Raw genomic sequence first — 17,640 nt, forward strand, 5'->3', positions numbered from 1 at the left:
TGTAAATGTATTATATTCTACCATTGGCATCGCATTACTGTTACTCCTTGATTTTAAATAAGAGAAGTTTACAATATGTTAATCAAACATAGCAGCTGTAAAAAGTATTTTAATGTTGTGAGAAATGTACTCACTAGGCTACATATGGTGGCAAGTAGCCTATACATTATTCAGAGTGCAATAGATATTATAAGTGCACCATATCTTTTTGCAGATAAACTCTGTCTGCAAAGTGGTGACATAAAAGTGTACTATGCTTCTCTCTGAAGTGTAACCTTGCGGTGCAAAAGTATGATGTCACAAAAATAGCTTTCTCAAAATTATTTCTAATGGCCTACACATAAACCCACAGAGCCTACTAGTTATACGCAAGTTGCATGCAATAAAGAATACTATATACTGAATTGTGAGTAGCAATTAACAATGGATTTTTTTAGCAGATGTCGTTCCTTACTGATCCAGGTAGTGGCAGCATAACGCCAATTTGGAATTTACATTTGAAAAAAAGCCATAGAAGAAGAAGGCCGCTGAGGACCAATCAGATCCTCAAGGACCCGGAACACCACTTTCAAACTTTGGCGGCGTTGAAGTTGGCACGTATGCTAGGTAAGTGTGTTTTTTGACGTTAGTTGGCGTGAAAAGGTTAACAGATAAGATTATTATTTTATTTATCAACGAAAGGAATAAACAGTTTTAGTAGCGCAAGTTAACATAACGTTAGCTTGTTTTCAAAAGTTTAGCTAGCTAATGATACCAGGATTTTAATTTCTCCGCTAACGTTACAGCCCAAAAAAAAACTACAATGGAGGCCAACCTTTCCAGGCTTCTTGTTGGACTCTCAGTGAAAATCAGTCGCAGTGATGGTGAGCTGGTGTTGTTTTCTATTGCAATTTGTGCCCTAAATAATAAAGCTGTTTTTCGTAAACACACATGGCGGTGACTTGGTGTTTGTCTGTCTGTAAACCAGGTCGAGTCCATCTGGCGACGGTGAAGTCCACGGATACCGTCAAGTCTACTATTATGGTGGAATGGAACGAAAGGAATATCTGCCGAGGAAAGGAGGTACGTATGTCAAAATACATGGAAAAGACGTTTGTTAACCTGAGGTTACATCGGTTTTGTTGTTGTGAAACCAGCCAGGGACGCTGGAAGTCGATTAACGTTAGTTGGGGGCGCTGAGAGAAAATCAGTCTATATAATAATAATAATAATAATAATAATAATATGAATGTAATTCAACTCGTCCATGTGAAACAGCCATCACTCTGTTTGTAATGTATTAAGCAAGTTGACATCTAATCTAAATTTGTTTGATTTTAGGTGGATTTGAGTGAGTTGTGTACACTCAATCCAGAGCTTTTGGACCATATAAAGACAGTCACAAACCCCGCTTCTGACCCAGCCCCTCCTGCTCCGGACAAGGTAAGCCACCTTCATTTTCCACACAACAACGAACTAAAGCAGCTTGTTGTCAGTGCCAACAGGCGAGGACATATTTCATTCAAGAATTGGAACTTCACAGTTGTAACCAATAATCCTGTCTGAGCTGCTTCCTTTTTTTGTCTCTCCTACAACAATTCTATTCTAAATAAATGTCAAAGTTGAATGGTTATTTTGAATTATAGGGTTCAACATTAGTCCTGGATGGAAACATTGTAAATCATCTAAATAACTGATGACTTGAGCACTTTCTCTCTCTCATTCTCACTCTTTGTCTTTCTATAGAAGTATGAGGGTCGACTGCGCTCATCCAGAATTCCTGCCCCTACCTCCTGTGTGTAAATATATTGTACTATTTCTTTGTTTTAGATTTCCATATTGTGTAATTCGGCTCCTAACAGCTTTTTTCCTTCCAAAAGTCTCTGCTCCAACAGTCACCCCAGCTGAAGAGTCAGGTCGGCATGACATGCATGTTCCTCTCTCTGAAGCACATTACCCTTAATTTCTTTTACTCTATTGCCAATGGGATTAGGGTGTAAATGCTAAACATTCCACAATCCTTGGAGAGCACAACTCAGGCCTGGCCACTGGTTATTCATTAAAAAAAATCATCTACTTCAGTTTAACGATTGGGGCATAGGGTTGCAAATGGATATCTTTGGCTATTGGGTAATTTTGGGCATGCACTACTATATTTTTGACCATTAATCTGCTCTAAATTCTGGGTGGGAATAAAGAGGAGGGGAAAGGATTGCTCCATATCATCACTTATAACAAAGGTACAGCATTTGTACATGCTTTTTTTATCCATTTGTGATAGAGTGGACTGTTATAATACAATGCACTGCTTTTTCTTACAATTTAAGTAAAATAACAGTTTAATTCAGTCAGTAATATTTACATATGGAAAAATAATCAAATAATTAAATACCTGCTGCACTTTAGTTTCCACTTTTCTGCACCTGTCAAATTACTTCTGTCACTCTGGGTCTCTGAAGGTATTTTTTTTCAAAATGGCAAATTTGTTTCTGTAGTCCCTCTTCGTTTGGCAGACTCCAGTCATGTACAGTGTATCCTTCTTTTGTCCCATGGTTTGGATTACATTTACCAGGAAAACCATGCTAGCTATACTTAATTTAAGACACTGATACTCATACTACAGCTGCTTGACTTGGATTTGTCTTACTTTCAGTTGCCAATCGGTCTCAGACTAGGCAGACGTGTTTGTTCCAGGCCCCGACCCCTGTTGCAGCATCAGTCCCGAGCTCCGACTCATCTCAGGCAAGCCTAGAGATGGTCCACCCTAGTCTCCCCTCTTCATCATCGCTCCTCACAAACTCTGGTTGGTATTTATCTACTGAAAAACTTAAAAATTAGAACCTTGTCCCAAAAACATGAGAGAAACTGAGGCAAGACAACATTTGGGTACTACTGTTCTCAGAGACAGGTCATTGCAGGACCTGCCCATACATGACACGTGACACATTAGCAGTAGTATCCCAAAATGTGGAATGTGTTGTTGCATAGACTAGAGTAGATTTTAAGGTGTTTTCTAGGTGCAACTTAATCCTTTTAATGCTGTCTTTGTTCAGTAATTTCCAAATATTTTGTACTTTATAATTTTATGTCTTTACTAAACTGTGCACGCTTTCGCCTTATCTAGCAATTCATAATCGGCGCAATGGAAAGAATGAGCCCAAACCAGCACATTCGCTTCCTTTTGTCCGTGAGGCAATAAAGGAAAATGAACCTGAGATAACGCTTCCTCCGCCTGCAGTCAAAGGTTGGTTACACATTTTACATGAACATGACATCATGGTTAGTTATTGGATCACTTGGTTCCATAGCCTACCCCATACAAAGATAGAAAGCTCTACACATGAATGTCACAAGTGCAGCCTCCCTTTTCTCCTTTTTGTTTTATTAATATTTTAATGTTAAGGCACACATAGATTGTATCAACTCCATTTTCTCTGAGAAGTATAAACAGGTAGTTTAATAATCTGGTACATACAAGGAATTCTGTAACTAGATTTGTTGGATGTTGCGGTGATGAGAATGAGATTTGTATTCATTACTAGTTTATTTTTGCTCTAACAAAAAGGAAAGTATACATCATCTCTATGCACTTCAGGCAGAAGAAAATCTGTGGTTTCCAAAGAGCCAAACAAAGGCAACAAAAGGCTGTCTACTGTTGTAAAGCCTCACGACACACAGACCAAGAGGGGAAAGGTGAGCTTTGTTCTTTCTTTTTTTAAAACCTATTCTGCCATTTCTATCTTAGTTTTTAATTGGTAGAAACCTTTATACCCAGAAGGTCCATCTGTCATTGTATTTTCGTTCCCTTTGTTTCCTTTTTAGTTTGGAGAGGCTCCCCGACCAAACCAGAAGTTCTATGAGATGATCCAAGACTTCAGAGAGACCTTGGAAATAACCCCCATATCAACAAATGAGCATGTATGTTTGGACTCAAGAATGATTGGCCTTCGATGAAGTTGTATCGCGATACTTACAGCACATGTTGTGTTTTTACAGATTGAACCTCACAGGATTTGTGTGTGCGTTCGCAAGCGCCCCCTTAACAAACAAGGTATGTGATTTCTAACATCCTGTATACAGTATCACGTGTAAAAATATTTCCCTTAAGATTTTTTTTGTTTTTAATTGCTGAATTAGACATTTGTGTGTATTCCAGAGACTAATAAAAAGGAGATAGATGTCGTGTCTGTACCTGGAAATGGTACTCTGATTGCCCATGAGCCAAAGCAGAAGGTGGACCTCACCAAGTACTTGGAGAACCAAATATTCCACTTTGACTACTCCTTTAATGAGACCGCCACCAACGACCTGGTTTACAAGTAATGTCCTCATTTGTCCTGTTATTTAGCAACAATGTAGTCTCACAGGAACGTCTGGCTAGTCACACAACATTCCTTGAAAAACATTCTCTGGGTCATTGGTATTTGTTTAAAACAATCACAATCGTCTTGGGCTTTGCTAAGCGCCGAACGAGATATGGTGCCTCTGCAAAATAGCCTTGGGGAGGAACTTGGTTTGGTTGAGAATTTTCACATAGGGAGGCGAGCTCTGGAATGGCTGTCAAATATGTGATGAGAATTTTACTCCAAAGATAAATATAATTGGATAGCCGTTTCTAGTTTGAGTATGTTTTCCTGAATCAACAGGAGTTTAGAAAGTTGCAAACAAACTCCCTTCATTCATTTTGCCCAATGATGGTCTAGTACTAAAAATGTCACCTACTATTACATTTATTTAAGTTAGACAGAATGCAAGAGTTTCTTTGCAACTTTTGACTGACATATCCCCCTCCGAGTATTTTTGTGTACTGAAAACACTTTAAAGAAATTAACAATAATTTGGAGGCCCCCCTGAAGTAACTGTCCCCGGACCCCCTGATTTAAGGAATCTTTTGAGGGAGTTGTTTTCCAAAGCTGTAAATAACACGGGCATTAAAAGTGTAAATAGTAGTGTTTGGTGAAGTGTTGATTAGGAGGAAAACCTTTTGGAAAACTCAAGGTGTAATATCTAAACATGCAATTGCCGTCTTTTTCTTGGAGTTTACAAGTGTTCAATTTATGACAAATGCTATGTTTTTCCCTCAGGTTCACAGCCAAACCTTTGGTGCATTCCATTTTTGAAGGTGGAATGGCAACTTGTTTCGCCTACGGCCAGACTGGGAGTGGGAAGACTCATGTAAGCCTCCGCTTGCTGTTTTGTATTGACCTGTCTTGAAGCAGCATTTTTAAAATGTATATTTATTTATTTTTTTGCTTGTTTGGCACATTTTCTGCCTAGACTATGGGAGGTGATTTCACAGGGAAGCAGCAGAACAGCGCTAAAGGAATCTACGCCTTGGCAGGTAGGGCCGTAACCATCCACCCAGTGGATCAACATCGGCTTGCATAAGTTTACACGCCCATGCTAAAGTTGCAGAAAAAGAGGAATAAAAAGACAACTTTTGGAAATTGATCTTAATGCCTTAATACAAAAATCCAACCTTTTTAAGGATACCAATTTTCTTTATGAATGAATAATGTATTGTAAATAAATGTTCTTCCTTAAAATACAGGGGGCATAAGTATAGAGCCCTATGTTAAATTCTCATAGAAGCAGGCACATTTTTATTTTTAAAGACCAGTTATTACATGGATCAGGATATTATGCATCCTGACAAAGTTCTTTGGCCTTTGGAATTAAAATAGCCCCCCATCATCACATACCCTTCACCATACCTAGAGATTGGCATGGGGAACTTTCCATAAGATCATTGCTCAACCAGCTATTAAGCTAACTGAAATAATACCATGCCATAACAAAAATGTGCTTGCTTCTATGGGAATTTAACATAGGAGTGTGTATACTCATGTCCCCGGTATTTTAAGGAAGAACATTAATTTATTTACAATAAATTATTATTTCACAAAGAAAATTGGTGTCCTTAAAAGTTTGGATTTTCCAAAATGTTTTGAATAAGGCATTAAGATCAAGATTTTTTAAAATATATATATATATATATATATTGCTCTTTTTAATAAACTTTAGAATGGATGTGTACACTTATCCAGGCTACTGTACATGCACTTTGTGTTGAAGGAAATACTAAATCGGGGTTTTCACTTTAAGATAATTAATGTGAATCAATCAATCAAATCAGTATGATTTTGTATTTGTTTGAGTTAACTGAGATATGAGTCTCATTGCATCTCCATTTGTTTTCTCTTTAAACTACACTCAGGATTGTCTAAAACTGGCCTTTTACATGCTAACTTGATTTTGAATAATTTGAGTCTTTCCCTTCTAGCCCAGGATGTTTTTACCTATCTGAACCACCGGAGATATGCTCACCTGGACGTCTCTGCTTATGTCAGCTTCTTTGAGATTTACAATGGAAAAGTAAGAATAAAAAACTTCTACCGTCATGAACTTTTATTAAACGGTAACAAAAACAAACTGTGCCCACCTGCACCACAAAACATAAGTCTACCAGCGTTCCAGCCAATAACGGGCAAGAAGGGGTTGGGGGCCTAGTGCACGGAAGGAAAGGGAGGTGATGGGAGTAGCAGGAGTGATCTTGCCTTTTTTTTATAAATACTTTGAACGTCAACAAGAAGTGCTGTCCCCCATTATTTTTTAGAGCACCTTTTAAAAGTGAAATCTGCTTTTTGGATTCAGGTGTATGACCTGCTGAATAAGAAGAACATGCTCCGTGTTCTGGAGGACGACCGACAGCAGGTTCAGGTGGTTGGCCTGGAGGAGGTCTATGTGTCCAACGCAGAAGAGGTCATCAAGATGATCCAGCAGGGCAGTGCATGCAGGTACTTCTGTCTTAAGAACGTTTATGTTGCAACGTCAAAGACAAAGCATTCTTGGCTGTAGGTCAATGTTTTTTGCACAAAGCAATGGTGCTACAGAGGTTGAAAGGTGTGTAGCAAAGGCAAGAAGTATCAAATAAGTAAAAAAAAAAAAAAAGTCATTTCTTGACCTTTAAAATGAACACAGTACATTTTTTTATTAATCACATTTGTTGCTCGCATCCAGCGCAAAAAAAGCTGTTTTGCTCATGTGCTGGTGCGATGATTTCACTCATTGCACAGACAGATTTTTGTGAAGCGTATCGCACTGTCCAGCCCTGAACATGCAATCGTTAACTTAAGAATCAGAAATATAAAACATATATACTACCGGTACATTAACCTGGCTGCTTTCCCTTCCCTTCTGTCCTGCTGTCTCTCCAGAACATCTGGCCAGACCTCTGCCAACGCCAACTCATCCCGCTCTCATGCCATCCTTCAGATCATCCTGCGGCGTAATGACCGCGCCACCACGCTGCATGGCAAATTCTCACTGATTGACTTGGCTGGCAATGAGCGCGGCACCGACGTCAGTAGCAATGACCGCAGCACTTTAGTGGAGACTGCCGAGATCAACCGCAGCCTGCTGGCTCTAAAGGTAGACTGGCACGCACACGCCAGATACATGCTGTATTTGTGGATGAAAAGTGAGAAGAGCCTGTTTTCTCTCTGACACCTCAGCTAGATGCCATGTAACCATGGCTCTCAAATTGAGACCGTAAAGAAGAGTAAAATGCTTAACTCCTGGCATTTCCAGAGCTCTGTCCAAATGTTAAGTATGCATGCAAATCACCTAATAAGATATGGAAAATTACACCTAACGTGTCTGTGTGTCCACTCCTGTGTCCTTTAGGAGTGTATTCGCTCACTGGGAATGAACAGCGATCACATTCCTTTCCGAATGAGCACTTTGACCAAAGTCCTCAGGGACTCCTTCGTTGGAGAAAAGTCCAAGACCTGCATGGTACGTTAAAACACCATGACTGACTGACTTTGAGTTTGGCATACAGCGTATTATGCTTTGTATACATTGTAATGGTTGATGCAGATTCACACCGAACAAGCACTAACTCTGTTTTGAATAATGTGTGGGTTTAAGTACAGAACGTATATACACATACTTTTCCTTCTCTTATTTGATAGATTGCCATGGTGTCTCCAGGCATGACTTCATGTGAATACACGATGAACACACTACGTTATGCTGACAGGTACATATTTATCCTATCGTAGGAGTTTGACTTAATTCCAGTGATGTGTTTTGTGTGAAAGAAACTCCTACATTTTAACATGAAAAGAATATCATGCCCGGAAAGATGAAACTTGAAACAAATGTTCCAATCTTTGGCAGAGTGAAGGAACTGAATGGCAAATCCAAGGTCAACAGAGAAGCTAAGGCACAAGAGCCTTTAAATAGCTCCACAGAAGAGGTCAGCTTGCACAAAATTATAATTAATATTTGTGTGTGGGTGGGGGTGGGGGTTGGGGGTGGGTGGGTGTATAATTTGCTAAGGTGTTTTGCTTGTGTGTGTTGTAGGAGTCTGTTGTGGATACCAGTGTATATGATGCAATATCTCAAGTGGCAGAGCTGGAGGAGAAGGTTTTTGTACAGTTCCAGGTAATTTTCTTATGTCGGCTCTTCTTTACAGTATACAGGAATAGTGATGATCTTTTCTTATTTTTTAGATCAACTTTTTAAGTCCTCAATCTTTTGTTTCTCAGAGGGCCAATGAACTCTTCAAGGCAATGAGCCAAACCTCTTACAATGTTGAGGAAGGACTCCCCGACCTGGTGGATAATGCAAAGAAATTAATGGGTTTGTTCAAACCACGGTTTGATCTTGTTTATGTTTGTCTGTTTATCAATTTACTACAAAATAAATCAAATGTAACCTCATTTGGGGGGGTTAAATTAAACAACAACAAAACAAAAAGTTAAGATAAATGTTTGGGTATGAGCATTTCCTTGATTTAAATGGAGGCTATGTAGTAGTTTGGGAGCAATGGTGGTCTGTATGGCCTTTTTTCAAAGAGTTTATCTTGCAAACCGATGATTGCTGCATCCTGACCAGGGGAAACGCAGGAGAAACATTGTGCTGACTAGATCACATGTCAGGAGATCAAGTGCCAGGACACAACTGCATTAATAAAGGTCCAAACTCTGGCTGGATACATGTTTCACCTTCTTATTTATTCTGTTTTATCTTTCATCCACAGACACAGTACAGGCCTTGCAAACTGCTGTGGAACAGGAGAGCATGGCAAGGCAAAGATACTGAGAAGAACCGACTTACTCACAAAGTGTGTTTATTAGAAATGTCTGTTTTTGAAGAGCTTGGTTTTAATGTTTTAACAACTGTATTAAATAAAATGTATTGCAACACTATTTCAATAAAAATGTTTCAAGTCTTGTAAGAAACTAGTTTAGGAACTACTTGTTTATATTGTTAGATGCAGCACTTTTTCACTGTGGGTGTTTTCATCATCACCAGGACTAGTCATGCACCCAAAACAATGACCACATTTTTTTACACTAATGTAAAATTCAGACAACTAAGAACATTACTCAAGTACTTTACTTAAGTACAATTTTGAGGTACTTTGCTTTATTTTAATTTCCTGCTACTTTACACTTCTACTCACTTTGTATGTCTTATTCCACAGCATTGGTCAACTATAGTTAATTTACATGTTTACATACAAATAAAGGATGGGGTAATAATATAGATAAAAATTAAATGTATCTGGTCCCTGGGGGAAATGTTCAAGCTACACAGCAGTTACGGTAGTTAAAATAAACGTACCTTTACCAACTTTAACATTAAAAGGATATATGCATTATGCATAAATTGTTATAATCTGAAACTCTGCTTAATAAATTATTTAAGTACATATCAATATAATTTAAACTGTTTAATCCCCAGTGGGGAAATTACTATTCACTGTTTTTTGATAGTAATCCCTACACACATCTATATAAACAGTTTGGTCTGAGTAAATTAACATTTCAGATACAGAATTTACAGAAATTAGTATTTTGTTACATGGAAAAGAAGGCCATGTCCTTCAGTAGAACAATGGGTAATTGCATCTCCCGTTAACTTGTTTAATTGAACTAAAAATAAAATGCTGATTTGTCGTGTGATATAGTTTATAGTTTGTCATAGAACTCCATAGGCGTTGCAAATAATACACTCAGGAAAGTATACTCGAATTTCTTACTCTGTTGACTTCAATGATACTATGCCAGCTAGTGTTTTGGTTGTACTTTACCATTCAATATGGGTTCTGAGGGTGCTTGATATGTATTTATAATAACTATATTTTTGGTTTGTTTGAGAGGAAATAACTTCATGCTAACAAAAAGCAATGTGTCATTATTTATTTAAAGCTCTTCAATGTAGCTAGCTACATTTCCAACACATAATTCTACACAACACAAGCTCCAATCTGTAACAACATGAGACGGTTATGCTGTAACAGCCAGAGCAATAGGTGGTGCTAAAGATGTTGGCCAGTTGTGTTTTGAAATACAAGATTAGAGCAAGAGGAAAAGGAGGGCGGGACCATAGACAGTGGACAGGACGTAGCTAGCTAGCTACAGATTAACCTGCGGCCTGCTTCTCCTTTTAGTGAGGAAGCAAACCACGGAACGGTTTGCGATGAAGTGGTTACGCTTTTCGCTCCTCGTTTTGGGGGTTTTCTCGCTCTGCTGCGCCACATCTGGTGACATCAGCGGCGTGAAGAAGATGAAGATGCAGTTTGCTACGGGACCCCTCCTAAAGTTTCAAATTTGGTAAGCAAATAAGCAAAAACCTGGCGAGTCATTGTAAGCTAGCTAGCTAATGTGAAACACCCCGGATAACGAAGTAGGCCGAACATAACTAACAGGAGGATGACGTTAACGGTATTGGACCTGGAGCGTTAACTAATTAAGCTCATTATTTAGGAACGAATTTACTCAACCATATTCAAACTCTGTGACAATAAATGTTGTGTAAATTCTGTAATTTTGACTCTTCTCATGAACACTTCCTCGAAAACATGAACCCCGCTTACAACGCTTGAATTAGCTCCCGATTCGCATCCTCCAGTTGGGCAGTTAAGAGGAAATTTAACGCTGAAAACTTCTGATTCGGCATTGCTTAGCGAGTGAACCTACGTGTTTGGCAACTAGCTATGTTGTTAAAGCGTGCATGCTAGTAACGTTAGACGTTTTGCTAGGTAACGGTAAAGCATTAAATCTGTCGTCTTTGACTAAAAAGTGTTTTTTTTGTTTTGTTATTATCAAGACTTGGTCTAATGTGTTACATACACGTGAAAAATAAAGTGAAATCTACCGTTATTGCATTTTCACAAATAAAATTAACGCTAGCTAGCTAGTTAGCTATGTTTTTACAAATCTGAAAACAGTTTTATGTGAATATTTAACCTAGCCTCTCTGGGATAATGTAACGTTAGTCCTGATTTGACAAGTCTAGCTAGGCATATAGCTAGTTGTTTTGTGGAAGTTACTTTTGACACTTTTTATGAACAGTTCGTCATAAACACAGCCTGTCTCTTAAGCAAACATATCTATGCCACAAACGGGCATGTAGCATTGGCATTTAAAGTAGGCTAAAGTGCTACTGTGGTATGTCACACTAAACCACTTAAAAAAAAAAAAAAAAAACACTAAACGTTTTTCGCCAAGAAGAAAAACGATCTACAGATGGGATTTACATGTGCCAGATCTCAAGGCTATATTCGCAAAGTCCCCTAGAGATCATTGTAATGCTGTGACTGTCTTTAGCCAATAGTTGATGTTGTATCTGCACACCGTGTATGTCTTTCTAACAGCGTGTTTGTCTTTGCGCAGCATTTCCTGAGGGTACAAGCGGGTGTTTGAGGAGTACACGCAGGCCTTGTACCAGCGGTACCCAGACATCCGTATTGAAGGGGAGAATTATCTTCCTGTGCCCCTCTATAGGTAAGAGAGAGATTGTTTGCCTAGTTACAAGTGGGTTTAATGCAGCTTTATTAAAGCAGCCTGAAAGCTGCTTTGAGTTAGCTGGGATTTGACAGAAGAAATGGAATTCTCATGCATATCTGCCCATGGATTTGTATTTGGTAGTTGTATAGACGTAAGTCCAACACGACGAGGCGAGTTGAAACTTGGCCGGTCTGCAACCTGCCAGTTCACACCAATGCAAATTATCGTCGCAAGATTATAACACCGCATTTGCCTGACGTGGCGGTTCACTTTCCCAAAACCATCAGGCAACCCTTATTGTTAAACCCTTCTTAAACTGTAACAAGTTAATTGTGAATGTATTGTATAGAATGTTTTCTTCTTCTTTTCTTTTTGTAAAATAAGTACGTGACCTGTTTTGACCCAGCGCTTCAAATCTAAACAATACCCAACCCTAGAACCACTGGCTACAAATGAAAAATGTAGGTCATGGGTACACCATGTTATTAGTATGGATTAATAATTGGTTACTTGTCCACTATGGATAAACAATGTAATACAATAACACCACAACATTCATAAACTCAATACTTGAACTATACATTATCAATAGAAATTATTTCAGCCTCAGTTCTTTTAAATCAAGTCTGAAGACCATTCTTTTTGATATATATATTTTTTTTAAATGGTTGTTCATTTCTTTAATGTTTAATTTCTTATACGGCACTGTAACTTTCCTTGTGTTTTATGTTTTTATTTTGTAACTGTTTTTGTGTGAAGAACTTTGATTTGCCCTGTTGCTGAATTGGGCTCTACAACTAAAGCTGCCTTGCCATGCCTTATAACAACTATATAAATCTAAAATAACACAAACTACTCACTAACACTGGAGACAATCATAAAAGGATAATCGGAAAACTGCATAATTAATTTAATTATGATAAAAATACGTAGTTCTTTGTTTGGATGACTTACTGTTTAAAGGAATATTTTTTACCGGATCTGTTGCCACTTGTAGGCAGGGCTTTTAGATGAACGGTGTATGGCTCTCCATGGCGCAAGCATAGGTGCCAATTTATGTTTTCCTCCATGGGCACACACCCTTAAGAAAAAAAAAAAAGTAAATAAGTATTTGAATGTTTGTATTTTAGAACCTTGGTAAATAGACAGTGGCTGACACGAACCCACGTGTCTATTAACTCAATAATAATCTTTCAACTCCGGACAGTGCCACTTCTCACAAAAACAGATAGGACTGGAGATGAAAGGGTTAACAGACAAGTAACTGCAATCAGATTTGTGGGAAATTAAGAATCGATACCACCTGTCTAGTAGCCTAGCAACATAACCAATCACACTATGACAGACGCTCCACTTAACACCAACTGCAATGTTTAACTTAAAATGATTGTAGCTTACTAGCAGTCTGGCACACATGGGTGCTCAGTTTTTTAGAAAATCGGCGCAAGTGCCTATGGGCGCACGTGCATGGAGCTGCAGACGTCTGACGAGGTGCATTTCTCGTCTTCTGGCAGATCTGCTCTGCGGGGAGCTCTGTGCTCTACCGTCACAGAAGAAAGCCAAACACTGTTCTTCTTAACACACTTCTTCAACTCTGGGATTTCTTTTTTACTTTGGAACAAAAGGTCTAAGTAAGAGGCCTATAATCTAGCCGCTGAGTCACTTGTGTGTGATAATTGCATTTGTCCCAGGTGTTGTAGTTAAAGGCGTGGTGTCACTAAAACCCTGAGGTCCTCATCAGTTGCACTTCTAATAAACACACCAGAGATTAGCTCCATTTAAAGAAAATACTGTATCACAACCTGGGTTTCAAATTCTCCAGTAATATTCTTTAGTTTTTGCCGTTTCTATCTCTGGTTCCATCACTGGGAGAATAACCATGTGTCCGCTGACAGGATGTAGTTTACCCACCTCGAAGGTAGTAAAACCAAACGGGATTCAGGCTCTGTGTTACAGGTTAAGTGTTGTCTCGCAATGCCAGATCTATCCATCCACATTGCTGAAGAGGAAGATCTGGCTACTCCACAAATACATTCTGAGATAAGAAAAAAAAATGCTCTGGGTTGTCTGCATTTCCTCAAACCAATTCCAAGTTTCTGGGGCAGCGCTAAGCTGCGGACGCAGCGACGTTGTCTCTGTTTTGATGGAACATTTGCACCCCACAAAAGAGAACTCCATTGACAATATTAAACAAGGTTTAAGTCAGTGCTGCAGTTGACTCCATTTCCTCGTTTATGCAACACAATGGAACTTAATTTGTGTAAATCACGGTCCCCCCTTTTCCCTCGGCACAGTATACAACTAACGTTACAATTGCCTCAGAAGTGAAACCGTATTTTGTGTTTATTGAACATGACTAACGTCCTCTAAGACAAACTACAGACTCTCATTTCTCCAGATAACCGTAATATATCTCTAACAATCTTTTGTTGTCTAGGAATTGTATTAAAAGCCAGTTTCTTGTTCTTCTTTTTTCCTCAGACACGTTGCTTCCTTCCTGTCTGTGTTCAAACTGTTGGTGATTGGACTGATTATAATCGGCAGGGACCCATTCGCCCTTTTTGGCATGCAAGCCCCAGGCATCTGGGAGTGGGGCCAGGGAAATAAGGTAAGGGTTAGGTAGGGAATTATAGGATTCGTAAAAGGTTGGATCCTTTTGGTGAATATGCACTGTTTCAGCTGAGCATTTATTTTGCTTTTCATCACCAAAGCTATTGCACAGAAGCATATGATTCTTATAAATGGAGGAAAGTGGGCTTTAGTTTGACTGTGTTAATCTAATTCAGTTGTACATAAACACTGACTCAAACCCCTGGGGTTTAATTAGCTCATTCAGAGTCTTCAGGTTGTGTTTTTAGTTATTGTTTTGCTTGAATCTGTTATCCCCACAGATAGATTTGATATTTTCCAACAAAACAGAAAACTGAGGCTAATTAAATAAAATGGTTTTTTTTATGTACAGTGGGGAAAATAAGTATTTGAACACCCTGCTATTTTGCAAGTTCTCCCACTTAGAAATCATGGAGAGGTCTGAAATTGTCATCGTAGGTGCTTGTCCAATGTGGCAGACATAATCTAAAAAAATAAAATTCCAGAAATCCCATTAGATGATTTTTTAAAAACTATTTATTTGTATGATACAGCTGCAAATAAGTATTTCAACACCTGCAGAAGGGATTTTGGCCAACTCCTCCACACAGATCTTCTCTAGATCAGTCAGGCTGCTGGTCTGTCGCTGAGAAACACAGAGTTTGAGCTCCCTGCAAAGATTCTCTATTGGGTTTAGGTCTGGAGACTGGCTAGGCCACGCCGGAACCTTGATATGCTTCTTCCAGAGCCACTCCTTGGTTCTTCCTTGTTGGAAGACCCAGCCTCGACCCATCTTCAATGCTCTAACTGAGGGAAAGAGGTTGTTCCCCAAAATCTCACAATACATGGCCCCGGTCATCCTCTCCTTAATACAGTGCAGTCGCCCTGTCCCATGTAAAGAAAAACACCCCCAATGTCCCATATTTATGTCCAACCGGTCGTCAGACACCGCCTACCAAGAGCCTGGGTCTGACCGAGGTTTCTGCCTAAAAGGAAGTTTTTCCTCGCCACTGTCGCACTGTTGCTTGCTCTGGAGGAGACTACTAGAACTGTTGGGTCCTTGTAAATTCTGGAGTGTGGTCTATCTGTAAAGTGTCTTGAGATAACTCTTGTTATGAATTGATACTATAAATAAAATTAAATTGAATTGAATTTATTTGCAGCTGTGTCATACAAATAAATAGTTAAAAAAATCATCCATTGTGATTTCTGGATTTTTTTTTTTTGATTGTGTGTCTCACAGTGGACATGCACCTATGATGACAATTTCAGACCCTCCATGATTTCTAAGTGGGAGAACTAGCAAAATAGCAGGGTGTTCAAATACTTATTTTCCTCATTGTATGTCAAACGGATGAGCATCAGAAAAATCTTTAAATTGCATACAGAGCAGAGACATTAGTATTTTGGTTCAAACTTATTTTGCTAATCCTGACAAACAAATATAATTTTTACAGGTGACTTGAATTGAACTACTAGATTTGTTTTACTAAAAATGCATTATTAAATCTGCCAAGGGTGTCCAAAAAATCTTTCACATTCATGAATCAATTCAAGCTCTACCGATTCAAAATCAGTTAATAGAATTCCAAAAATCCAAGGATTGTTTTTTGTATTGTAATGCCGTGTATATTATCAAATTGGGTAAGTAACTACATTTACATACTGTGATTGTTTTTTAAATTTAGAAGCATTTTTGAATCTAAAATTGATTTCTGAATCGAATCTTCAGCCTAAAAATCTATATTGAATTGAATAGTGACATTTTCTGAATTGTGCACCCTTAAAGTCTGCCTGAACCTCGCCTGGAGTTTCATAATGCTAGACACACAAAGTTAGCTGCCAGTTAAAAAATAAATTTTGTTTAGTTTTTGTGCAGAACTTTTTAACTCTGGTTTCTTTCAGATATATGCCTGCATGATGGTGTTCTTCCTCAGCAATATGATTGAAAACCAGTGTATGTCTACAGGAGCTTTTGAAATCACATTAAATGGTGAGTCTCTGATTCACAACAATGGGATTATTGACTGAACCCAATGCTTTTGGTTCCAAATCAATTGAGTCTTATCGATGAGACAATATCATATGAATAAAGTTGCGTGGTGATGGAAGAAAATGCAGTGAATTACGGTGGAGTAATTTATCTTTCTTTAGATGTTCCTGTGTGGTCAAAACTAGAGTCGGGTCACCTTCCCTCCATGCAGCAGCTTGTGCAAATTCTGGACAACGAGATGAAGATGAATGTTCACATGAACACAGGATCACACCACCACTCCTAACCCTACTCGTCACATCCTGGCTCGAGCTGAAGCCCCTCCATGTAAGTACAGTGGTGTTCATAGCACTGTTTTGTGTATAATCAGTCTTTTGCTTATAATCATGTTTTTCCTTACTTGAGACATAATGGCCTGAGGAAAGGTATTTTATTTATTTTTTATTTGATATGCTTTCCCTTTCTTTGTGTCTAGGTTTGAGGTGGGTTTCTCATTGGGCTGTGAAGTGATGTTTATGAAGGTCTGCGCTGAAGGCAGGAAGACTGCTAGCACAGACTGGATGTCCCCATCAATCTTCACCATGCCCCTTGGAGACGCCCCGCCCCTGACGCCAGAGTGGGATCCATGGCAACAGTGCCGGCCATTAGTTTGTTGTTTAATTGTACTATTCATACTACTGCAGATTTCATCCAAGTGACTTCGGTGGTCCCTTAAGGAGTGATTTAACTTTAATTCTTACAACTTTCTGCGTATGATTTATCTATGTGAATATATAAAAAAAAACATGTCATTTGTACTACTGAGCCACATGTAGAATTTTAAGTTTATTGTTCTAAACATAGCTTAGTCGTGTAGAAAATGCAACTCTTACAATCACTGTTGTAAAAATAACATTGGGAAATTGTGTCTTGATATGATTTCTGAATAATTTTTATATTTGCATAACCTTAAGGAAGCTAAGAAGATTAATAAAACATATTGTAACTATTCAACTGCGGGGCGGTGGTGTGGTGTTGAGGTTTACGGATTGATTGTGGTGGAATCGGGTGTTATAAATGATATCCTGAGTTTAAGTCCGTTAAATTACATAAGAGAAAAAGTAGGAAATCTGAATATCTTGGGCAATATTGCCGTTTGTTCCGTTAAGCAGGCGGCCTGCTTGATTCATGAGTGTACATCTCTTAGCCATCTGCTCAGCCTCAGGAAGACTTGAGGGTTTACACTGATTAGACACAAATCAGATTAAGGGCTAATACAATGTAAGACTACAACTT

The 17,640-nt window shown here is 38.7% G+C and overlaps 2 protein-coding genes across 3 annotated transcripts; both read left to right on the forward strand.

Moving 5' to 3' along the window:
• Positions 1–507: 507 nt before the first annotated feature.
• On the forward strand, positions 508–9,182 carry kif2c (kinesin family member 2C). 2 transcript variants are annotated; one of them, XM_034888201.1, is made up of 23 exons: positions 508–606; positions 786–863; positions 968–1,062; positions 1,321–1,422; positions 1,726–1,774; positions 1,860–1,895; positions 2,633–2,782; positions 3,104–3,223; positions 3,575–3,672; positions 3,802–3,897; positions 3,976–4,030; positions 4,136–4,298; positions 5,064–5,154; positions 5,257–5,320; positions 6,263–6,354; positions 6,634–6,776; positions 7,197–7,410; positions 7,666–7,776; positions 7,956–8,023; positions 8,164–8,242; positions 8,350–8,430; positions 8,535–8,628; positions 9,029–9,182. In XM_034888201.1, exons 1-23 carry the CDS (start codon positions 600–602, stop codon positions 9,088–9,090), a joined length of 2,148 nt encoding a protein of 715 aa, XP_034744092.1. In that variant the 5' UTR covers positions 508–599; the 3' UTR covers positions 9,091–9,182. The 2 variants fall into 2 exon arrangements, with proteins under 2 accessions (XP_034744092.1, XP_034744093.1); XM_034888202.1 differs by having other exon boundaries at positions 529–599; positions 765–863.
• Positions 9,183–10,334: 1,152 nt separating this feature from the next.
• On the forward strand, positions 10,335–17,358 carry selenot1a (selenoprotein T, 1a). The gene is made up of 6 exons (XM_034888205.1): positions 10,335–10,607; positions 11,670–11,780; positions 14,265–14,391; positions 16,278–16,365; positions 16,527–16,692; positions 16,841–17,358. The coding sequence occupies exons 1-5, from the start codon at positions 10,474–10,476 to the stop codon at positions 16,649–16,651; spliced, it is 585 nt and encodes a 194-aa protein (XP_034744096.1). The 5' UTR covers positions 10,335–10,473; the 3' UTR covers positions 16,652–16,692; positions 16,841–17,358.
• Positions 17,359–17,640: the final 282 nt, after the last annotated feature.

The sequence above is a fragment of the Etheostoma cragini genome, chromosome 12 (assembly GCF_013103735.1).
Source record: "Etheostoma cragini isolate CJK2018 chromosome 12, CSU_Ecrag_1.0, whole genome shotgun sequence".
NCBI lineage: Eukaryota > Metazoa > Chordata > Actinopteri > Perciformes > Percidae > Etheostoma > Etheostoma cragini.